The sequence below is a fragment of the Pelecanus crispus genome, chromosome 3 (genome assembly GCF_030463565.1).
Source record: "Pelecanus crispus isolate bPelCri1 chromosome 3, bPelCri1.pri, whole genome shotgun sequence".
NCBI classification, from domain to species: domain Eukaryota; kingdom Metazoa; phylum Chordata; class Aves; order Pelecaniformes; family Pelecanidae; genus Pelecanus; species Pelecanus crispus.
Window position 1 is genome coordinate 59,084,889 of NC_134645.1, and position 24,905 is coordinate 59,109,793.

The following is a 24,905-nucleotide window of genomic DNA, read 5'->3' on the forward strand; positions in this document are numbered from 1 at the left end:
TGCTGACTGAAGTTTAACTATTTACTTGCTATTTTGAGAACTCTTACCTTGCACTTCAGAAAGAAAGCACCCCACTTACTTAGGCCAGGCTTTTATCACTGTTTTTAGTCATAAATTAACTAACAATTTCCTTATTCTTTATCCTGGCTTTTGCCTTCTAATAACCCATGGCTATAATGAATGTTCAATGAAAAAAATGGCTTTTCATGATCACTTTTAAAAGTCAGAAATATCACTTCCAACTTAAATATAAAACCACTGAAATACAGCACTTCTGGCACACTCAGCAGCTTAAGCAGTAGTTGATTTCAGTACAAAATACTTAAAAATGTTACCCATTTTAATAGTTATAAATGTCAGGACATGTTTACCAGTAGACTAGAGGAGCCTAGGAGGCATGCGTCTGAGCCAAAAGGGGAAAGCCCTCTTATGCTCCCAGCCTGTCCCAGCCCTGAGTAGTTATTCAATCACCCAAGGAGAGATCACTTGTGAAACTAGATCACTAGTTAGTTAGTTATTGCAAGGAATTTTATCATTTGCGTTAATTAATTATGTTAATTTACGTTTACATCATCCGTTGTGCTGTGAGACTAATGAAAGCTTTGAAATTTGGGGAAAACAGAAGTATGTTGAAAGCATTTTTAGTGCATAATTTTTGCAGTTTTAATTGAGTTCCAGGAGAATAAAAAGAGGGGAAGAAGGAGGATTGAAGGCAAGGGTGTGCAAAAGATTGGGAGAAAAAGGAAAGAAGGAAGGAAACAAAACCAGAAGGAAAGCATTACTCGATAGGTAGTTTACCAGGAAACTTGCAAAAGGAGACAGTCAAAAAGGAACAGGCATTCCTCTCCTATTCCATTTCAGTTGAAACGCTAAACTCCTTGAGGTCAGCTGAGAACCCAGCCTGATCTTTGCTGAATCTATAAATTCTGCAGGTCAGTGACCCTTGCTTCTCTGCTTGTATTTTTATATACTCCTATACCATTAATTAGTATGCCTCTGGTACATTTTGTAAACATTATAATCACGAGTCTAATACACAAAACACTGTAGTATTGTAGCTTGCTTTTGCTCATCTAGGATTCACCAGGTAACCCCCACTCTGATTTACACCCAGAGTGCAACTCATAGTTAGGAATTTCGGTAATTTAAACTTCCTCCCACCAGCACATGCAAATGACTGCAAGTACCAACAAGAGCTGCATTCTTGTAGCTGCCATCCTACCCCCGAAGACTCTTACGCATCCCTTACGAGATTTAGCAAAACATCTTGGTGGGGAGCTGACTTACCACATAGTTTTATGCCTCGGGAGACTGCACAGTGAACAGACCCTTCACCTGTGTCTTTCAGTTTACCAAACACAACCGATTAAAAAAAAAAAAAAAATTAAGGACAGGTCTAAGAGAAACTAGGTAAACTAGGTGATGGTACAGAGAGGCGGTGGAAATTAAGATGCCAGAGTTTTTATCCCTTCTTCTGTTACTGACTTGCGTGATTAGAGAAGGCAGTTAATCAGCTTTATTTTTTCTAATCTCTAAAAGAGTACTAACTACTGATAATAAAATGTATTTAGTGATGAAGTACTTGAGGTTTTCACATAATATGTGTGAAATATACCTCACAATATATGACTCTCCTAGGCCTCATTTTCCAGTGCTTTGTATCTTGTTGCAGATGTTTATACCAGTGTCTCATGAATGCAAACTGCATATAAAATACTGTCTGTGGGTTTTATGATTTATGTTCACTATCAACCAAGTGGGAGTCATAGAGCAATATAAAATTAGACTACAGATTGCTTCAGCAGGGCAGCTAATTTATTGCTCTGCCCTGCCCTGGGTGTATTAAAACCTCCCTGGACAAGTTGTTAAGATGTTTGTCACCGTTAGAAAGCTTTTTGCCAATAGATAACGGCAATATTTGTTGTCGCAAATAAAGCACCTTTTATCTTCATAACCGCTGAGGACTCGGAGATTCAGGTTGTTTCCTTTCTCCTTGCCAGAGACTTCTGTGGTTTTGACTGCCGCTGTTCAGTTCCCCCCCGTTTTCTCTTCTCTAGGCTGAAGACTTGTAGCTCGTCAAAACTTCACCTTGCGCTTTCTTCCCTTCTGATGACCCTTTCTGCTCTCCCCTGGAGCACGCTGCCTGCTTTTGCTTTCAGGAAACCTTTCTTGACGTGCGGTGCTCAGAACTCGGCCCAGGATTACTCCGGCCAGATGATGACCCTCGGACAACTGCAGGTGCTTACGGGTGCGAGGTAGGTTGGCTTGACGAGGGTACCTTGGCCAGGTCATAAATAGCAGAGGTTATTAACATTAGGTATGTGGGTAATTCTCTTATTATGCAAAGCGCTTTCAGAGGCTGTAATCATCTACTAAGGGTACGGGCGTTTGCAGGCGCAGGCACTTGTCCTCGGGTTATTCTGCAATGCCGAATTCGGCACCTTCGGCCGGGGCCGGAGCAGGGGCAGGGGCCAGGGCAGCCCCGCCGCCGCCGCCGCTGCTCCCCGGCAGCGGTGGCAGGAGAGCACAGACGGAGCTGTTTCTCTCGCTAAACTTTTCGCCCCTCTTCCAAAAAAAAATGGTCATTCCCGAGCCGACGCCCGCCCTCCGCGGGGAGCTGGCAGAGCGGCGTGGCCCTTTCTTGTGAAAAAAGCTGCTGCGGCGGCCGGGGGGCCGCGGCCCTGCCGCAGACCGCCCGCGGCCCGGCTCCCCTCCCCGCCGCGGCCCGGCCCCTCCCGCCGCCTCCCCCCTTCCCCCCGGCCCCGCCTCTGCCGCCGCCGCCGCCGCTTGTTGATGTTTCACTTTGTTTTAATTCCCGGGTCGCAAGATGGAGGCGGCGCTGGGACGGCGAGAGCTGCTGCTGCTGCTGCTGTCGTCGCTGCTGTCGTCGCTGGCTGCCGCGCTGCTGGGCCCTGCCGCGCCGCTGCAGCTGGGCCAGGTACCGACGGGGGGAGGGGGGGCCGGGGCGCGGCGGGGCCGGGCCAGCCCCTGTCCCCCGGCCTCCCAGGGGGGAGCCGGGCCCCGCCGGGGCGCTGGGCGGCGGCGCGGGCGCCTCCTGTCCGCGGCGGGGGCCGGGGCTGCCTGGGCCGCAGGCGGGCGGGGGGCAGCGCCGGCGGGAGCCGCTGGCGCGGCGGGAGGGAGCGGGCGAAGGCGGTGGCACCGCGGGGCGGTGTGCCCGCCGCCGGCGTGCCCGCTGCCCGGGGGCGGGGGGGGGTCGGCTGTACCCCCTGGCAGCCTAAGGTGTGTTAGCCCTGCCTACAGCGCTCGGGCCGCTGCTTAAGTGCGTGTCGGTCTGAAACGTAGAAAACGGGTACAAAAGGACAAAATTACGCATCTGCCACAAACCCGGTTACCGTGCGTGTAAATGTTTCCCCCCCCCCCCTTTAATGGCTGATTTATGTGGGATTTGTTACGCCGAAATAAATACCTGACAGGTTGAGGGGGGAGATAGTTACTTCTGTCCAATGTAGATGTATTTATATTGTATTTTTACGGTCGTCTGCCCGCATCTCGATGGTTCAGTGCTACAGAAGTACGGAGTGCATTAGGTCCGCGTTTCCTCCTAGTGATTACTGTACTCTTGAACCAAGAAATGGTTTTTGACGTATCGGTGTATTACGAGGCATCGTGCTGTCTGCTTTTCCATTCCAGTACCTATGCTGTACCTTGCTAAGATGAAATTAAATTTGGTGGCTTTTTAAAGAGTGGAAGGAATTTTTTGGGTAGTACTTACGAGATCTCAGTGGGAATAAAAAGCAGTGCCGTGGCACTGGTGAGGTTTGACCTCTAGAATTACAGAAGAGAACTGGGTACTTCTGCCTGTACTTGAATCATGAGTAAATACATCCTTTAGTTGTTACAATCGTGATCTCCAAAGTGTGAGATTGCAAAGAGTGAAGAGCTGTGTTGGGTTTGTAGTCGCTGGTCTAGCCAATGTGAAGTTGCTGTCGTGGGTGTAAATTTATTATGGCTTTTTTCCTCCACAGTTTGGTTTTGGTGGTGGGTTTTTTTTTTTTTATTTAAGTAAAACCTTTCCAAGAAGGCCTGACAGAGGCCCTGCACTGGCACATCCTGTGCTGCAAAGCAGGATTCCTGGGCTTATTTCTCTGTATAAACATTTGAAAAGACATCTGCTTAGCTGTGATTTCAAAATGGGGATCTAGATCTTCAGGCACTTCTCAAAGTGCATCTGTGCTTTAATGTGCTCTAGAGAGAGCACAGTCCTCAGGTGCTTTGCTTATCCCTCTGAGAAACGGAGTGCTAGCTTGAATTTGGCACAAGACACAAGAAGCGACAGTGGAATATAGACCTATGTTCTTGTGTACCTTCTCCCTAGAAACTATCCCACTTTCTCAGCAAAACTTCAACTTCATAGCACTAAAGTTGGTTGCCACCGTTGGCAGTTGTGCAGGATGTGGAGGCACATCTGCACATGCTATCTTTGGATCTGAAAGCGTGAGCGAGCATGGCGCAGGGGTGCCGGGGCGGGTCCCTTGGATGCCAGCTTGCGGTCAGAAATGGAATAGCTGTGTTTTAAGACTGCCAGGAGGGCTTGACTTAGTAGCTGGGGTGTCATGCCTTATGGGCATAGCTGTGCTGTTTGTGGGGTTGAGTTTGCCCATTTGTGCTGTACTGCTAAGGTGGTCTGTCAGCTCAGTTTTTGCTAGTTGCAAGTGTCTGCACTTTTTTAGCTTCATACTGGTGTGGTGGCATAAGTATATGCGGAAAAGCTCTTTTAAGAGTCAAAAAGGGAACATATACATTTTTACTTTAGTATTTTTTATTTTTAAATCTCAAACTTATAAAGACTTGTTTCCTCCTAGACTATTTCTTCTTGTACATACAGGATCATTTTTGATGTAGAAGGAACAACGCATCTTGAGAAAAATTTGAGTAGAAGAATTAATGGGTTTTGAGCATGAGCTAGTTTATGGTGGCCTGATAGGAACGGAAGTGCCTAGGCAGCAGGAAAAGGCAGAGCGGGAGTGCTGTGCTGTCAGGTTGGCTTCAGAAGCCATGAGCTTAACGACAGTGGGTGATGGGGTCAGAGTAATCGTGATCTTTCCTCAGAATGGCTTGGGACTGCCGTCTGGTTGGGAGCAGGCAGCATCAATGTGTTCAGCTTTTCTTTGACTGGACACCACGACTATGCCCTCTACAATTCTGTGAGCCCGCTGGCAGCGTACTACTGATAGCTTCACATTTTGTAATTCTTGTACATGGTATTAAATTTTACCTCCAAGTTGATGGCCATGATGTTACAGAAACCATAATGGAAGGACTGAGGAAAAACCTTGAAATATTGGAATAACGTTTTGTAAGGCTGAAACGCTTTTGTTCAGCTCCGGAATGTGAATGACTCCACTGTTGTGCAATACTTGTCATTTCTTAAATAAGCTGTTTTGAAATCTGGGCTTTTTTTTTTTTTTTTTTTTTTAAAAAAAAAAACATTAGCATGTGTTTTGGTTTTTCTTTCCCTTCCTGAAAATTGGATGAGCAAAACTGGATTACAGATTGATATTAGACAAAGTTTAAAGAAAAAAAGGCAAGGAATGATGCAACGAAACAACTAACCTTCACATTAAAGTGACGTGTTTTTCTGGTGCAAGGTCAAGAATTAGGTTTTGCGTTTTAGAGTTTTTTTTTAATGTGCTGATAGGAACTGGCTAAAAGCACAGTGGGCTGAATGCTAATGCTATGTTGTTTGCTTACTCTGTTTGACTCTTGATAACTTAGATTTAGCAGTGTTCTTTCTAAATGGCTTACTTGCCTACCAGATTATTTCACAATAGGAGAAAGTAATCTTCACTACATCAACCATTTGAGTATGCTTGCAGTGGGTGTAATGGGTTTTAATCGAAGAAGAAACTTGTCAATAGTGACATGCTGAAATGTTTCTTTCATCACTTTATGCCAGTTTCTCTATTAACAGCCTGGCGCATGTTCTGAACTTTATGCTTAAAAGATATGACATCATCTTCCCATGTATATTTGATTAAATTAAAGCAGTATGATGCAACCATGTCCTGGTGATGTGAGACTAAGTATTCACCTTTAAAACTCCTGATAAAATATTCATAGTATGAGTGGATTTAATAGGGAGAAAGCAAAGGCAATTAGTTGTAGCAACGCATGTAGGGCAAAGGAAAGGATAAGCAATATTATACTAAGAATCATCACAAAGCAAGGAAGGAATGTAAGTGTGCTTGTTCAGAAAAGAAAAGCATCGTGTTAGATTTTTATATTAACAAAGATAGTTCAGCTTTAGTTACTTAAGCAAATACTGGATTTCATTATCTTACCCTAAACTTTGTCATGCGGTTTAATAATGCCAAACCTTATTGGAGCAGATTTTGTACTAAAATTTTGTAAAATTTGAGGGAGTAATTATCATCCTGCAAACTTGTCATGTCAAATTTGTACCATGATTATGTCTTAACTCAGTTATGTCTGATTGCAGTGAAGACTCATCCTACAGCATAGCTCTGTTTTGAGTCTGATGAAAGAATTATTGGAAGCACATACCCAGAGCCCTGGATTGCAAATATACAGTTACACTATTTGGAGCCAGTTGTCCATGTGAGTGCCAGGACTCAAATGGTATGAGTTTGGGTGGTAATTTTGTTTGTCTGTTCAAACAGTTGTTTCTAAATTTGAAAAGACACCATGGGAAAAAAGTTATTAATTTTGTCTGTTTCTTATCTGTTTGGCAACTTTCATTGGACTTTTCATTTTCGTATCGGAAACAGGGTATCCCAATAGTGCCTTGTGTAATCACTGCGAAGGGATTGTCTGTCTTCCAAGTCTCCGTACAGCTGGCCATCTTGCAACGCACTGTGCCATCTGTTCCTAGTGCTGTCTGCTCCACTTCCCACAGGCCTTCTAGTGTAGAAAGAGCCTTTTTCGGAGAGCCTCAGTAGAGAACAGCTGTGCTTTAAGTGGGTTGGCTGCTAGCGGCTGAATCTAGATGGGGTTTATGTGACTAATGCAGTTGTGTAGGACTTAACAGTTACCCTTGTACTGGGAGAAACTGTACAGTGCACCCCGTCAAGTACCCACTGCCCAAGGAATAAGTTTTTCCGTGATTCTGTAATCCAACCTGTTTGAAGTTCTTTTGTGATGAGACCCAACAGCTTTGTCTTGTGTGGCATTTTTCATAAAAGGCTACGATTAGGTGAAATGTTCTCTGTAGATTTGTGTGGCATTGGTATGGGCAGTCTTTGAGGATTAATGAATATTCCCTTTTAACTTATGCCAGATGCTTTATATTCTTTGCTGCCATCTTTTCCCCATCTTGCTCTTCTGCTGCTACTGTGATTCTACTGCCCCAGTTAACACTCCTGTGTTCCATTGCAGCACATGGTGAAAGATAAAGGATTAGAAAATGATCACTACCTGCTTATCTCTATTGATCCAAGTTCACAAAAATTTACTAGTTCACTGTAATGTATGTCGCCACACTGTTACTGCTGTTGCCTAGCTGTCCTAGGACAGGATGGTATACATTTGTGGTACAAGTGCTGTCCTCTTTACAGGTACTGTGGCCACTGTCACTGTAATATCACTGCTGGAGCACTAAAACAGTGATGAGAAATTGTAGGAAAACTCAGGAGAGACATCTACATCCTGTAACAACAACAAGAATGATGGGACAGTTTTTAGTGTAAACTGGAGAGTTTTGCGTGAAAGCGTTCACAAGCACAGGAAGGGATGAGGTGCTGTGAATGATGGAACGGGTGTCAATGGTAAGCTGAAAGGACAACCTGATTCCTAGGGACCTGGATTGCTTCTTGGGGCTGTCCTTTGATTCCAACTCTGTCAAAATGCAGCTTTCTCAAATATTCCAGTGAATTCAGGACCTTTTAAATTACAGGACTGTCTGAAATTTATGTGAACTTCCATGATATTGTTGATACTGAAAAGCATATTGTAAGTTATACAAACAAGTTTTATACTCACACTTCAGGCTTCTCCAGAACTTGACAGTGCAATATTATGGATTACTGCAGAAGGCCCATGTCCTGCTCTCAGTGACTTTGTTACTACAGGATCGGCTTACTATGCTTTTGATACACAAAATAAGTGATGTGGGGTTATTTACTTTTCTCAGTACTGAACTGTATAGCCATATCTATAAAACACTCCCTCCCGCCCCCCCCCCCCCCCTCCCCCCAGTAGTGAGTTTTGTTATGGTAATATAAAAGGTATTTTCTCTGTTGAAATTAAAGGATGTTTCATAATCTGTGAGTCTTCACCCCTAGGATTGGAAAGATGGGTATTTGAGTTACCACTGGAGCACATTCTAGCAAGTATGGCTTGTCAGGCCAGGCATTTCATCATGAAAGCATGGTGCAAGCAATATTGGCCTGCCCAGTGTCCTTTCCTCGCAGTTTACAAGCATTAACAATGTATGGCCCTTGAGCACTTATTCATGAGCAGATACCAAGGGGGTACCAACTGGGGTCGTGATAACGGGGAATGCTGCGCATCACCCGTTCCCTGCTGTGGATGAAAGTGGGCTGGCTGGCATGGCGCTCTGCTCTCCCGTGAGCAACTTGCAATAATCCCTTCCCCGTTCCCCCAGCCTGGCTTTTCATTGTGTTTGGCATGCACCTTGTGGTTCTTGCCCTCATGTAGATTTTGGTATGGGGTGTGTAGGGTCAGGAAGATCGGCCGTAGCAGAACCTGTTGAGTTTTGGGTATGGCACTGCAGGAAAGACCGATGGGAAGCCATGGGAAGAGCAGTGAGGAACTCTCCTCTAAGGAATGATTACTTGAGCTGGGAGCATTAGCATAAAATCAGGAAGACTGAGTTGGAGGACTTATTTTCCATGGGAGGATGTTGTGAAGAGTAATGAACAACCTGTTCATAAATTGCAGCAAGAAAGCTTCAGGTTAGATGTTAGGAAAACTTGTAATGTTAAAGGTAGCTGAGCACTAAATAGTAGTTGAGGAGAGTGTGAAATATTTGGACGTCACTGGAGAGCTTTAATAAGTTAAATTAACATCTGTCAGGAATGACATCAATATAGTGATTCTGACTCTGGAAAGTTGGTCTTCCTCTGGTCCTTGAGATGTTTCTGTATCAGTTCAGGAATGTTTAGAGCAAGCACAATTGAAAACTGATTATTTGTTAGCACCAAAACTTTGAGATCTGTTTGAAATATTTCTTAGCAAGACTGGCACCAAGTCTTTGAGGCTGCTTAGTGAAGAGGCAAAACAGGAATGTATGACAACTTGAGGGTGGATGTACAGAACATGGGAAGTGATCAGTAGAAGAATTTGTTGGATCTGGGTGTGAGCAGACGAGTCAGAGGAATGTCAAGAGAACGAGTTCTCCGTTGCTGCTTGTGAACACAAAATGGCAAGGGTCATGGTGTAGCCGCTGTAGTAGAGTATTAATAGTTGCTCTGAGTTATGGAGCAGCTTTATGAACCTGTGCCTTCCAGAGGATGCCCCATCACCTTGCCTCTGATCAGAGGGAGATGCGGCGAGGACAAGCAGACCGTGCGGCAGAGCCAGTCCAACAGCCGGTGGCTGTCAGAGCAAGTAGCCCCGCTCCTTCCTCACAGCTGCCTGCTTGCGTCTCTCATGCTTGTCTGGCTCTTCTTTGCTTGTCGAACTGACAGAAAGACGGTCTGTCAAAAAAGGAAAGTTTTCCTGATAATTTAATGAGCTAAGTTGCCTCACTGGCTTGGCATAAATGAACGGGAAGGATGATGTGCAGGAGAGGAGAGGTCTACGCTGTCTCTTTCAGTGGCAGAGGCAGCAAGCTGTTAAGCTGTCTTATTTGTCTGCACGTAATGATCTATTTTTTGTAACTTTGACAGCATGGAACTGATCCCCTGAAATACTTTAATTTCTTAAACATGTAATATGCTCTTCAAGTGCAAGTTTTAAGTGTGTACCAGAATTCATGACTGTGCTCGTGGATACTGTGTCAACAGAATTGACAGCTATTGTGAAGAAAATAATCATCGCATATATAGCTCACTTTGTACATTTAACACTCAATTGTTGAGCACTTCTATCTTGCCCCATGCCCTTCGTTTTCAAGTAAAGCATTTGATTTTAAAGAAAATCAGCAGTTACAGGCTATCAGTCATTTCCTTTTTCTTGTCATTTCAGTGAGTCACTTCGTAGATGTTGAAAAAAGATTGCAAAATACTTTCTGTGGAAAGGAACTCAAATTTCATTTGAGGCTTAAAAACTGAAGGAATATTAAGACTGCCTGGAAAATCCAGCTTTTGGGCCCCTTGAATTCCCACAAAACAGAAAAACCTGGGAAGTCAGGTTTTGGTAATCTGTTAAGCAGTTTGAGGGTGTAAAAGAAGTACAGCTCTGAATGCTAGATAAAGAGCTAAAAGTTTGGTGGTTTTTTTTTCAATACACAGAATTCTTAAATCTTGAGAAGAAAATAAGTGGTTTGAGGAAGTTACAGGATGACAGAATAGATTACATCCTATGATTATATTATTGGTCTGGTTTATATTTTCAGTCACAGACTTCCAGTTCTCTAAGTATATTGGTAATTTTCATTTACTTTGAATAGGTAGGATTTAAGTTTTGAAGAAAAGTCAGTATAAACACCTGTTTCCTAGAAAGGGCATCGAGAAGGAGATTTCTCAGTGGCCAGAGAGTTTTCCTACTGATCTGAGAAATGCATCTGAAGCATCAATGACAAGTAATTTCCAACCAAAAGGTTATCTGTGTTAGATTTTAAACTATGCTTCTCATGATGCCAGATTTCTGCTGAATCAGATTTGGATGTTGTTTTTCAGTTTTCAGTAATCCTGGCTACCTATATATACTGATTAACACCTGCTGTTCTAAGGAATTTTTTACATTAATAGTCACACTTCAGAAGCTCTCTGTTCATGAATTGTGACTATATTGTGCTAGGTACTGTATATTTCAAGTATTTCCTGCCTGAAAATGTAGTGTTTTATAAAAATCCCAAACAAAAAGCCTTTTAATGTATTTAAATTCTTTAAAATGCATTTTAAATTCTGAGCAAGTTCAACTTTCTGTTGAGACATGACTCACGTTTTAGCTGTTAGTTGTGAAACCATGTCTCAAACACAGAGCTAAAGAAGATGCTGAAGGCATGGAGAAGTTTTCCAGAGGAAAATGAAACTCGATTAGAATAATTTAAGGCTCCCAAAAGGCAAATAAGGAGCTTAATATTATTTTTGAAGAGGTGACTCAGGAAAGTAGCATGGCAATTGTTACTCTTGGCTATGTCCAAGAGAGGTTTGGCTTTTGTAGGTAGGTTTTGTCAGGGGCAGGCCTGGGAGATTTAAGGTCCCATCTGCGAAAGAGGCCCTGAAATTACCAGGGTGAAATGAGATGACAGAATGAATGAGTCCATAAATCACAGCAATTAGGGTTGGAAAGAAGGAAGCAAATCCCCATTAGCTGTGAGTTTGGAGGTGTCCCATGTGGCGTAATTGTGAATGATAACCAAAGAAAAGAAACAGTATTACTGGAGACACTGAAAAAACTGAGTGTTCTTTAGTACAGGCTAACATGTATTAAATTATATTTTACCTTGAAGACTAAGTGGAGCACTTAAAAAATTTACAGAGTCTGATTTTTACCTTGTATTGTCTATCATTTTTCAGCTAATGAGAGAGACTTTTCCATTATATCCATGTGAAAGAAGTTCTCCTGAGAATTTAGCTTATCATCATCATCTTTATTTAAAAAAAACCCTTTATGCATAAGGGGATGCAGCTGTCATTCTTTCTCATCAATCCTCTTTATTAAAAAGTGAGGGGAAAAAAAGAAAAGTAAGCATATTCCTCTTTCTTCTGTCTGCTGGATAGAAAGCCTGGGAACGTGCTCTAGGGATTGTATGTTGTCATTCTGTAAGGACAGTGTGTGAAAGCTGCCTGTGGCCTGCAGTGGCTTACGTGTTTCCTCAGAAACTTACATCGCTTCTCTCTGTTGTTTTCCAGGAAATTGGAGTCAATGTTATGATGTTGAAAACCAACGGAGAATTTCACAAAGGACAGGTTTGTCTGGTTTTTCTGTTTATTCAGTGAATTAACATGCAGTGAAACAAAGTCTGCATGTGGATGCAAAGATCTGTTTTGTCTGACGTCAGTCAGTATGAAGTGTGTTCCTCTGAGAACAGAATTGTAGCATAGGGCCAGGAGCCATACACTCATTCTGTCTATGTGTCTGTCTTTCAGGTTGTTTTTAATATCACCTATGTTAATGGACAGGTGTATCTAAATGATTTTCCTATGAAAAGCGGGGTTGCCCATATAACATGTCAAACAGTAGTATGTGAGTATTCTCTCTCTCTTTTTTTCTTTTTTTCCTCTCCCTTCCCTCCCCACTCCCCCCGGGGTATTTGGCTTCCCTGTTATCTAGTAACCAAAGCTTACAATGACTACATGTTCTTGTACTCTGCAAACCTGAGCATTGTAGAAGCAAATCATTTCCCAGGGTAGGATAATTTTGCTACTAAAAAGGGTGGGGAAAAAAAAAAAATCTTACTGCCTTGTTCTCAAGTCACATTCACATGCTTATATGTAAATGGTCTAATCTGAAATCCAGACTCTGCCTCTCTTCAAAAGAATGTTTTGCACTACAAGCTAGACAATGTAAACAGAAGGATGCAACTCCACCCTGCTAATGGCTGTGTCCCTAGGTTGGTTGGCATCTATCCAAAAAGAGATTCAATAACAAAAGTATGAATTATTGTTAGGAAGATCTTTTAATTATCTCATTTCTGTGTCTACTGGACAAACAAGTTTCTGCTGGATAGGATATTATAGCACAAATACTGCAGTTTTGCTAGTGTCCGGCAGTGGTTGATGACTTCGAATTATCTTGAGACTGCTGTTTTTTCCACTGATTCAATGCTACACCTTTTTTGAGATACAACTGTATAATTAATTAAACAGGGGCCATTATGCTCATTTGATTTAAGCTTCTGTTGTATTCAGAATGATCTCTTGATGGATCAGGTGCAGTCAGTCTCTAGCTTGGTTTCTGAGGTCATCCTCTCCTTATAATCAGGCATTTACTTAGAAAGTATGAATGCCTTTTCTAAATTGCTTCTCTGAGCCATGATGTTGTTTCTTGAACCCTTCCTTCCCAAGCATGATCAATAATTAATTTGACACTATTTCTTTTCTGGAGGGGGAGAGCAGTAATTAATTTCTCTCTGGGACATTTATGTTCCTATTGCTTCTATTTTTTCTATCCTAGGGCAGAAAAACACAGCAAAATGTCATTTACCTGGAAGATAACTGACTCCAGAAAAACAGATATGATTTTATTGACTAATTCTGAGAGATACAGAGCACTCTACTGTAGTTCCTATTAATTTCCCAAATCATAGTTGTATAGCTTGCAGTGACTAGTTACAAACGTGAAACGTGAGAAAAATACTGGTTTGACCTGGGAGCTAGGAACCTGGAACTCTCTGTCTCCATGTTTGGGTCTGAGTCCTCAGCACAGTACCTCTCTGTTATCTGTAAAGTAATGTTTATACCATTTACTTACTAAATCCTTAGTGATAGATTCAGATAACGTTTGTAAAATGCTAAAGGAATATCATGATACTTGTTACCTGTTAACAAAGGGGAAGAATACTCCTGAATGTATGTAAAAACCAAACTTGAGCCAAATATTCACGCTCTTGAATATCAGAGTAGAGACCAAGTCTCCTGAACAGTATTGTCTTGGCACTGTTGTCGGAACATGCCTGGCGCCTATATTCCCACTTGAAGTTCCCACAAATGTCAATTTTAGAATCGTAGAATCATTTAGGTTGGAAAAGATCATCCAGTCCAACCATTAACCTAACACTACCAAGTCGACCACTAAACCAATTAAGGGTAGAGTAATAATTAATTTCATGTTTCCTGGCTTGGTGGCTGGATTATTTATTAATGAAAGTAAAACTAGGAATCACTAAGGTTGGAAAGGACCTCTAAGATCGTCAGTCCAACCATCAACCCAACCCCACTATGCCCACTAAACCATGTCCCAAAGTGCCACGTCTACATGTTCTTTGAACATTTCCAGGGATGGTGACTCCACCACCTCTCTGGGCAGCCTGTTCCAATGCTTGACTACTATTTCCCTGAAGAAATTTTTCCTAATACCCAATCTGAACCTCCCCTGGTGCAGCTTGAGCCCATTTCCTCTTGTCCTATTGCTAACTACATGGGAGAAGAGACCAACACCCACCTCACTACAACCTCCTTTCAGGTAGTTGTAGAGAGTGATAAGGTCTCCCCTCAGCCTCCTCTTCTCCAGGCTAAACAACCCCAGTTCCCTCAGCCGCTCCTCATAAGGCCTGTGCTCCAGACCCTTCACCAGCCTTGCTGCCCTTCTCTGAACACGCTCCAGCACCTCAATGTCCTTCTTGTACTGAGGGGCCCAAAACTGGACACAGTATTCCAGGTGCAGCCTCACCAGCACCGAGTACAGGGGGACAATCACTTCCCTGCTCCTGCTGGCCACACTATTCCTGATACAAGCCAGGATGCTGTTGGCCTTCTTGGCCACCTGGGCACACTGCTAGCTCATGTTCAGCCGGCTATCTACCAGCACCCCCAGGTCCTTTTTGGCCAGGCAGCTTTCCAGCCGCTCTTCCCCAAGCCTGTAGCATTGCATGGGGTTGTTGTGACCCAAGTGCAGGACCCGGCACTTGGCCTTGTTAAACCTCATCCAGCTGGCCTCGGCCCATCGATCCAGCCTGTCCAGGTCCCTCTGCAGGGCCATCCTACCCTCCAGCAGATCGACACTCCCACCCAGTTTGGTGTCATCTGCAAACTTACTGAGGGTGCACTCAATCCCCTCATCCAGATCACTGATAAAGATATTAAACAAGGCTGGTCCCAAAACAGAGCCCTGGGGAACACCACTTGTGACCGGAAGTGTGATTTTGGAAGCACGAGTGTCTTTCACTCCTGTTGAATGTAGTGGGGATTGAGCAGCCTGACACATGAAAGGTTGGGACCAGAGGGAGCTTCAGCTACTTGGCATCTTTCAGGCTTTGGTTGTTTAATGTATGCTTGCTGCTAGAAGTCAGAAGACATTCAGCAACCAGGTTAGTGCGCTGGCTCACACCTATAGGGATCCTTTCTTGTTCTCTCTAACCTCGTTTTCTCCTTCTGCCACTTATTTTTGCAATGGAAGATATTGCTAGATGATGCCAAAAAAAAGTATTTTTCCATATTTAAAATAAGCAAGATCAGTTTACGAGGAAAGGGGACATTGCATAAAAGTAACGAATACACTGAGCAGTTACTGTGTAACTGAAAGACACTACTCCAACATTCCCACAGGTTACCTCTTAGGCTCAGCTCTGCAAGTGACACACACCACTAGTGGCTTAGAAACAGGGCCCAGTTCAGTCTCAGTTCATGTACCTTGCTATCTGCATGCTGGACAGATCTGTCACCTCCAGTCTTGCACTTCTGCAGCACTTCAGTTCTAGCATGCCCTCACCTGTAGTAGAGGCATGGTAGTTGGGAAAAGGATACTAACTCTATGCAAAAACACTGAGGGTGGAAAGGCAGTTCTCTGTGTACTTGTGGAATATTAGGTTGCCAAAGTAGCTGAAAGCTTTTGGGTAGGAAGAGAGTTTGAGGCATCATGGTCACATATGAAAATGGGGCCGGGGGGAGAGAAAACATGTACGAGGGAACTGACACTCATCTTGAGTGGTGTATGCAGTGTGTGTGGAAAAGAGCATACTTGTTTCTGTATTGAGAGGAAGGGGAATGTTGTGCGAATCAAGATGTTTACACAGGTGGCTGGCTGGGCTGTGGCATTACTCTTATGAACTCTTTTGGATAACTAAAGTAAGGATGCAGCAATAGGGAAGCCAAAGTGCTTAGAGTGCTTAAATGCAAACCTCGAAGGCAGGGATGCAACATTGTTTGCAAGTGCCCTCAGTCTGGGGATCATACAGTGCTGCTGTTGTCTGCTGTGTATATCATGAGACCTGCTCCAAGTTTGAGTTGGTGATATACTGGTAAAAAATCATGGCATCTGTTTTACCTGTGGCCTGGATTGCTACTGCTTATAGCAGCAGTTACCGGAAGTGTTAAGGACATCAGCATAGTACAGACTTCCCTACAACTGTTCAGGCATCTCTGGTTTGACACTAGTGGTCCTCTGCAGTTGTAATGACTTTTGCATTCAGATGCTACATGTGCAAAGACATCTATGTCAGAGTTGCAACTGTTTGCCCCACGGTTGAATACTACTTTCTGGTTGGGGTGGTTTCTCTTTGAAAACTGTGACATTGTGTGTTAACAGTGGAGAATGGAAACTTGGATAACTTACCAGGTCAGCAGCGCCTGGGAACTGTCAGTGTTCGCATCATGGTTCACGAGTGGCCTTTGGCATCCAGTTCTGATTTGCAGCTGATTGTCATTCAGGAAGAAGTGACAGAAATTGATGGAAAACAGGTAAAAAAAAACCCAACGTAATGCTTGTTTTTAATTTAGGAGAGGCAAGCAGTTACCAAGGATTAAGAGGTTTACATGTGTCTGGCTGGTGGTTAGAGCACAGAGTATATAATCTAATGCTAGCTAGCACAGTACTGAGGGAGATAATACCAACATAAGTTGCCTGTACAGTAGCAAGGGTGTTTCATGAGAAGACTTCAAGTTTTAATGCTTCTATTTGTATTTTAATTATTAAGTGTTGGATGACTTTCCCTTAAGCTTGTTACAGTATCATTAACTCTGTCACATGCTCTTTCAACACGTGCATTTATGCAAGCAAAGTCAGACTCACAAGCAATGCTTCATTTACAAAATAATGTACAAAATAAATAAAAGGGGTCTGGGCTCATTCTGAGTCCTGAGGTTTCCCCCGTTGTTTATTCCAAGCTAACAAAGTGTTTCAAGCATGTGGGATGGGAAACAGCTTGCAGCAGCAAACTCTTATGGCAGGTGGGCTTGTTGTGAAAGCCCACAACACCAGAGAGCTTAACCTTAGAATATTTTGCATTTAAGATAATTCATTTGAATAAAAATCTTGACAATGAACATGGATTTTGAGAAAAACACCCCCAAATTCTAACTGTACTTGCACAAATACCAGTGAATGTGAGGGGTTACAATTCTAGTTGAGCTTGAAATGTGCAGAACTGAGTTCTCAAAATCACCTATAAGGTATAGTTATTTTTCCAACCAGAGAGGTTCTGGAGAGAAGATACAGCCGCTGAAGCCAGCAAAAGTGTCATTTGTTTCAGTATGTGTCTGCATCTTACATGCGGTCAGGCTCTTTTGAAGCTGGCTTACGTTCTGCTGGGTTTTTTTTTTGTTTGGTTGTTTTTTTTTTTTAAAGGAGAACGATAATAGCATTGATCCTTGATTAACTGCATGCTCAGCATGTAGTATTTTTACAGGGATCTGCATCATATCAAAATTTTACTCTGTTAATGAAAAATCCCACTGAGAGGTTTGAGCTTTTCTAATGAGCTGTTTATCCCACTGTCAGAAGGCTAATATATCCTGGTTTGGTTCAGTTGTTACACAATAGCGTTGCTATCTTTCAGATTTCAAACCAGACATCATAATGCATTTCAGATTTTCATAGGGACCTGGTAAGAACAACCAGAAAGCTAATGTTGTTTCCTTACTTGTTCCTTTAAGTCAGCAGCTTTCAATCTTTCTCATTAGTTACCAGCTGACAGTAACGATCATCTGTTTCATTGCACCATTCTGCGCACGTGTGAAGCAAAAGGAGACCGTTGGTTGGCCTGTGGTTCTGAAAACATGAGTGAAACTGTGTCACATGCTGCATTCCTCTTTCGTTATATTTCTATGTAGCAGTTATATAGTCACAAACACTCTGGATTTCTGTCAGTTCTTGGCCTCACAATGCAGTTATTGATGTTAGCAGGAGTTATGCTGAGTGTGTTCTACATAATAATCACTGCAAGCATTGCTTAAGTGAAATGGGTCTGGTGCATCACTGGAAGAGGTGGAAGAAAACTATTCTTCTGGTTGTTTGAAAAAAAGCAACATTACTGGAAAAGCAGAACCATGTCTTGCCTCAGCAACACTTTCAGTGTTTGCAAGTGCTCTTTCACTACGTACTTGAGTTTTCCATGCCCTAAAATGCCTCCCTGATCGTAATGAGCTATGTAAGACTTGGTTAAAAGCCCATGGAGTGACTACCACATGCTTTTGCAGGGACAGAGAGACCCACTCTGTTCAGCATATTTTCTAATGTGGTATAGTCTATAGAAGAGTGGTAAGTAAAGACAAAGAACACTAATTCATGTTATAACATCCCTATGTCTAAATCTTAATGGCTTGGAGTTTTCTGTGATGAATACATCAGGCTGGTTTTCTCTGCCAGCCTACTTCACTCTTACTTGTAATATCAACATGTTTGCATCTCTTGTAGGTTCAGCAGGAAGAAGTAACAGAAATAGATATTTTAGTAAAGGACCTGAGAGTACTTAGACATTCAAACTACACTGTCCCTTTGAAAGAGAGCATGCTGTATTCTATCCCAAGGGACAACGACATGTTATTTACACTTCCCAACCTCTCAGGAAAAGGTATCCCTCTTAGCTGTTACATAATATTTTTATTTATAGTTGATGTAGTTGCTTTACAAGGGTGAAACAGTTCCTTCATTAACAGGAAAGTGTTTTGTTTTATGTGGTTTGGTTTTTGTTTTTTAAACACCTAAATTCAACTCTTCTACATCCTAGGTGTTTTGTTTGTTTGTTTTCAAAACTGCTCTCCTTTGAAGCACCTGGTACTTGTCAGTCTGCAACCCAGACATATCACAGGAATAAATTTTTCTCTCAGTGCTATGATGGAAGTTTCTTTAAAGCTCCCCCTTTTTGCTGATAATGAAGGAGAAAACTGGAGAGGAAATACCTGTCTGGGTCACTTCCAAACCAGAGAATAGTTTTGTTATTAAACTTGAATAGCTTAAAAGCAAGAGAAGTTATTGAATGCCTTAATCTTATTTCAGTTTTGTTTAATCAAAAACTCTCAAGGATTTCATAGGAGATTAATATTTTGATCTAGTTCAGCACCTTTTAATCTGGCAACAGCTGAAATTTACAGCTAAGGGCACAGCTAAAGGCTGCATTGTAACACAGCTTCTGCTTCTTATCAAGTTCACTACTCAAAAAAAAAAAAAAGTCAGCCTTCTGTGTTCTTGCTGTAAATGTGTGAGAACTGTACCATAAGTATAGAAATGTAGCATGTCTTTGTTTTGCTGAATAGTGAGTCAAATAAAAGGCAAGCCCCCCACTAAATCTAGCTTTTCTTTTTCAGATACTCAAGACCCACTGCAAACTACCAGTCAGTACCTCATCCGGCAAGTAGAAACTACAGTAGATGAAGAGACATTACCTGGCAAGTTACCAGAGACCCCTCTTAGGATAGAACCTCCATCTTCTTACAAGGTAGTTTTGTTGTTTGTTTATTTTAATTATTCGTATATATCTTTAAAGACTGGTCTAAAAAGGAGAAGCAGGTTTTTTTTCCCCTCCTCCTGTTTTTTCCCTCTTTCCCCAGAGTGAAATGTATAGAGCTTGGTGACATTTCTAGGAGGAGAAGTTGTAGTAACATGTTGCAGAAAGAGCTGAATGTTATTCAGTATTATAGTTTGAGGGAATAAACTTCCTTCCCTGTTTTTAGTATTGTCTGCAGAAACACATACAAATATTATGTTTTCCTCCTTTGTGGATGTTTACAGAACAAAACAAACAAACCCAGTATTGTTAGGATTCAGATAGCCGGTTTTCCTCATGTGAAGACCAAACACAACATCCATTTAAAGATCGTAAGAAGGTATATAACATTCCTAGGCCTTTGTCGTTGGTCCTCTATTTTTAATTTAAAAAAAAAAAAAAGCAATGTAGTATGTAGTAACTCATTTCTGGAAGAGAGAATTGCCATTCTTACTTAACCTGGTATTGACTTCTCAGAGTACTGTTATGCTGCTTTATATTTGTTAAAGACCAGGATTTTCTGTTGTGTGAGGCATCTGACCGTAACTGACTTCCACAGAAGTCTTAAAAAATTGCCACAGCCAACCACTAAGAACAGAATTTCACAGATGTACTCTAGAAAACTTTTAAACCCCCCCCCCTTCCTAAATTACCCTTTAGCAGTGAGAAATTCGGGTTTTTTTTTGGTTTTACTCCAGTAGGAATCAGATGGGTTTCTAAATCCTGCAGTGTTCTGACCTCACAGATACTTCATGACAGTGAGTTGTGATATTTACATTATATCAAGCTAAGCATTTATAACAGTTTCAAATACTGTTTAGCTTTAAGTTACCTAGGTTTTTATCTGACTCCGCTTGAGTGCTTACCCTTCTGGGAGATGGGCCATTGGTCTCAGCCACTGTAAGAAACACAGTAAGAGCTTGAGAAGTTTCAGTTCCAGATTAGGTAAGGATGGGCTTGATGGCGTCCTCTGTGGCTGAAAGAAACACTTTATAACCTACTGCTGAGACGGGAGGACCAAAATAATAAGCTGAAAGTTACAGATAGACTAGAGAAGGAGCCACCCCTCTCCTGAGCTGTCAGTAACCCTTCTGCTGTTGTACACTGCCATGGTGTCTTAGCTTCTTGCCTAGGCCAAATAGCTCACCTTTCACCTGCTCTGTTCAAGTATCCTTTATTTCCCAAAGTGGCCTTTCCTTTCAGGGAACTCTGCTAGGATGAGTAGAGGACTAAACCTTCCAAACTTTGTAGAAGAAAGATGTCTGAGTCGCCAGTCAATTCCATCCTACCTTCACATATGTTTAAGCATACATAAATTTCAGTAAAACTATCACCATGTAATGTGATTCACCAGTAGCTACAAAAACTGCACTTGCTATGCTTTGCAACCTGTCTTTTTATTTTTACCTGTTTGGTTGTAGGTGATGTGCCAGTGGGTGGAAGACTTAAGAAAAGGGTTGTGCAGATTCTGGTTTCGATCTTTACCCATCTTCTTCAGTTTGATGGAAGTCATTGTAGTTGGAGTTGTTGGAGCAGCTCTTATTCTCAAAGTCTTAAAGGTGCTTTTCCCTCCCTGTGAAAACAAGTAAGTAATTTTTGCTTTTTTTTTTTTCCTCTGATGAAGGCAAAACATTAACTAAAAAGTCTTTCAAGAAGCAACCTGGTTCAGTAGGAAAATGATGGCAACACTTAGGTGAAAAGGCTGCCTGTAATTATCCCAAGTGACCTTTTGACACATAGGCATTTCAGAGGAATGTCGGAAAATCTTTCATTGGAAACGTCTTTAGCTTGACTGTCATGCTGCTGAATTTTTATCAAGTCTTCTGAAGACTACGTTGTGAGACACCATTAACATAGCTCCAAGAGAGGAGGGTAGAAACTAGAGCTAAACAATTCCAACAACTCTAAATCTTTTCATACTCCTACTGTGTTGGAATTACTATAGTAGTTACGAAAAGCCTCAAACTTGGCTTTGCAAATTTGTACGGGAATCCCCCAAGGAGGAGCTAGCTATGTAGGCAGCTTACGAGCCATAGTGATTGGTGCTAGCATTGGTGGCAAAAGGTCACAAATAAAGTTGATTGACTGCAGATGGCTTTATTCACTCGGTGCGTTACCAGGAACACTAATATTTTTCAGAGAAGCAAGCTCTCAAAACACAAGGGGTAGAAAGATGAATTAGTAACTGCAGCTAAGATCAGGATAGATTTAGTGCTGGAGTGGGCAAGCATGTACATTTTAAAGCAACCCAAGTCAGTTCTGGAAGACCTAACCCTTGGAACCATACAATTCTTTCAGGAGAAGGGACTGACAGTGTAGCACGCTTCATCACCCACAACAAGCACAGCTCATGTCTTCAAATGCAACTGACCGGCTGTGCTTCAGAATGGCCCTGAGTGCAGTTAATTTATGTATCCACCCAGGGATATGACTGGCCTTAGTCCTTCTGACAGAGCTAGAAAAATGGAGGTTTAGAAGATCTGGAAGGTTGGAAACTGCAGTGACAAAAGAGAGCATGCTTCCCCCTGACATTTTACAAAGCATGCTGTCAGTTTGGAGTACTTCTTGTAACGAACTTCTTAGAGCAGAAGAAGTGAAGAAACACTTTGTACTCCCCTCCAGCAGTAAGCAGCTTAATAATGCCACATGTGAAACTCTGAACTAAGAAGAACTAGGAAAAAAATTCTAATCCCCATAAACTGTTCAGCAAAGATTCTGATGGCCTGTCCATGGCAGAGGTCAGTACAGAGCAGAAGAACCAGCCTGCAGTAATGCCTTTTCCAATTGGAGAACGTGGGGCTTGTGCATGGCTTGTCAGAGCATTTCAAGAAATTGTAACACTGGAAGGACAGTGTCCCCCCCCTTTAAAAAAAAACAACAAACCCAAACCAAAACTAAACAAAAACCAAAACCCCAAAACCACACAGTCATTTTCTTGGTACCTGTATAAAGGTGGTCCCATAAAAAGTGGTAAAGGTTTGATTCTAAACCAGCAAGAATGAGTAGGTGGTCTCATTTGGTGAGTGACACAGTTGTGGATGTGATTCAGGACCTCATCCCAGGTCTTTAATGCCATTCTACAGTACACTGATACAACTAGAAGCCTTAGCTAGTCTTAGAGATTTAGGTACAAGAGCCTGACAAAGTAGCTCCTGACGGCAGACAGTTTTAGGCTACTATGAAATTGAGTATATAGAGCCTACGCTGCTGATACTTCAGATGTAGAAACTGGGTGAAGTGACCCCTCTGAAACCACAGCTAGTACATTTTGGAACCAGTTTTCCATCAAATTTTCATTCTAGCTTAATAAAAGAGGCATTATGAGGGTAATACTTACTTGATGCATTGATTTAAACTAAGTTGAGGAGTTTAAGAATAAATCTGATTTTTAGAACACAAAATTGTTTTGTATATCATTTTCTAATGCCAGGTAATCTTACCTTTCAGAGGCATCCTTCTCCTGGATCAAGTCAGCTTTGTACCCGTGATTACCATCAGCTTGCCTTCAGATCTTCCAGACAGGAAAAATAATTTAGATGAGAAAGCGTGTACTTAATACTGTGTTTACTTTGGAGTTACTGTTTTTTTAAAAAAAATTTTTAGTTGACCTGAAATTTGCCACTTGATCTTAATACCTTGTTTGTTTCCTTCTAAGAAAACTAAGTCAGTTGATTAATTGGTAAAGGGACACGCTGGCTGAGGCCCAAAGCTGACTTCCCTGTGCCTCTCTGTAAACATGCAGCCTTTTCAGAAGCTTCAAAATAAAACAGCTTTCCACCCTGAGGGCTACCATTGGTTTTAACTTCTGTGAAGTCACTTTTCCACACCTCGGACAGGATGCTGGCTGCCTTCACACCCATAGATAAACCAGGTCAGCTATCCTGAATAGCGAGATGATGAAATTCAGGGTGTCCTGAAGTCTCCAGATAGCATTCTTCAGAAAAGGACAAAGGAGTATCACTAACATTAGCTGTGCCTGCAAGCCTCAACAAAGCTGCCCAACCTGGTTTCAGGTCTTTCAGGGTTGAGTGTACCCTGCGAGGAAAATATCACTACCAAACATTTGTGTTACTCAAGTAATTTGACATTTTATAGATGCAAAACAAAAATTAAAAAGGCAGATTTCTATTTCAAGCACTTTACACTTCTATGGCCCCTTCCACTCAAAAATTGTTAGCACTTGTAAACGATGTGCTTTTTGTATCTGTGACAGCAGTACTATGTGAAGTCTGAAAAGAAAAAAGAAAATTCTACAAAAGTACTGGCTTACTATTGCTAAGTAGGCCCAGTCTGCCCATGCTGATTTGTACCGTTAACATTTTTCAAATAAACATTTAAATTGTTTATTAGACTGTGTTCATGTGTGCATCTATATTTAGTTACACTAAAGAGCAGTTTTCCAAGTGCGTTAGATGCAGGGTACTATTTGTTTTTTAGCTTTTGTTTGTTCTTATTTACAAAAATTGTTTGTCAGAAGAATGACTAGGGAAAAAAATAAATCTTAACTACCTGATATTAGACTGACCACAGTTATCATTTGAATGATCAGAATTATCCATGTTCAGCTGAAGTTGTTATAGTGAGGGAGGAAAGCTAGGATTTCCAACACACACATCCCTCTTCCCACTTAAGGAAATATTATCATAAGTTTAATGATGTCTCTGAGTTACTCAGATACATCTGGTCTGTGACAGGAACAATTTGAGAGTTGTCTCAAACTGACAGCACTGCAGTGGTAGAAGAAACATTTCTAACACTGAACTGCCTTGAAAAAAGACAAAATGAAAAAAACCAAAACAAAAAATACCACCCAAGCAGCACAGCATGGTATACGTCAGCAGAAGGTAACAGGGACGCTGCTCAAACTTCCTTTTTTTATTTTTTGTTCTAGCACCGTGTGGGTTTGTACTTTGCATTTACTTCCTCAAGCTCAGCGTCATTAGAGTGCAGGATCCCAAACATTTGCCAGAGACCCAGCCGAGAAAGGATGACAGAAGTGGGGGATGTGTCACAACTGGCTGGGTGCTTCAGGCAGGTGTGGAGCTGGGAGACACTGGAGCAGGGCAGCTGCTCTGCCGATCTGGAATGAGTGGCAGTGACTGACATCGCTGGAGCCTCAAGCAGTGCTTTCCAGGACCATACCACAAGAGAACTACCAGAACGGTAATGTAACCATGTAAGACACAGGTGATGCTAGAGCTACAGAGGCATCTGAATTGAGACTGCAATGTAGTGAAAGAAAACACGTGACAGAGGGGCAGTTGTCATCCATAGCTAAATGGGAAGCCGCTGAGACTCCAGCACAGGCACAGTGACTGCACAGACAAGAGGAACTGTTGAAGCAAGTCTGCAAACAGTCGTAGACAAACTCCTCTTCCATGTATATGGAAATTAATGTTCTTTCCACTGTATGAACATAGCCCCAGCCCCTTCATTA

At 42.1% G+C, this 24,905-nt stretch overlaps 1 protein-coding gene across 1 annotated transcript; it reads left to right on the forward strand.

The window, feature by feature from the left end:
• Positions 1-2,818: 2,818 nt before the first annotated feature.
• GINM1 (glycosylated integral membrane protein 1) lies at positions 2,819-23,824 on the forward strand. The gene is made up of 8 exons (XM_075708046.1): positions 2,819-2,938; positions 11,961-12,017; positions 12,198-12,294; positions 16,294-16,445; positions 18,400-18,556; positions 19,290-19,420; positions 20,890-21,053; positions 22,916-23,824. Exons 1-8 carry the CDS (start codon positions 2,828-2,830, stop codon positions 23,022-23,024), a joined length of 978 nt encoding a protein of 325 aa, XP_075564161.1. The 5' UTR covers positions 2,819-2,827; the 3' UTR covers positions 23,025-23,824.
• The last annotated feature ends 1,081 nt before the right edge of the window (positions 23,825-24,905 follow it).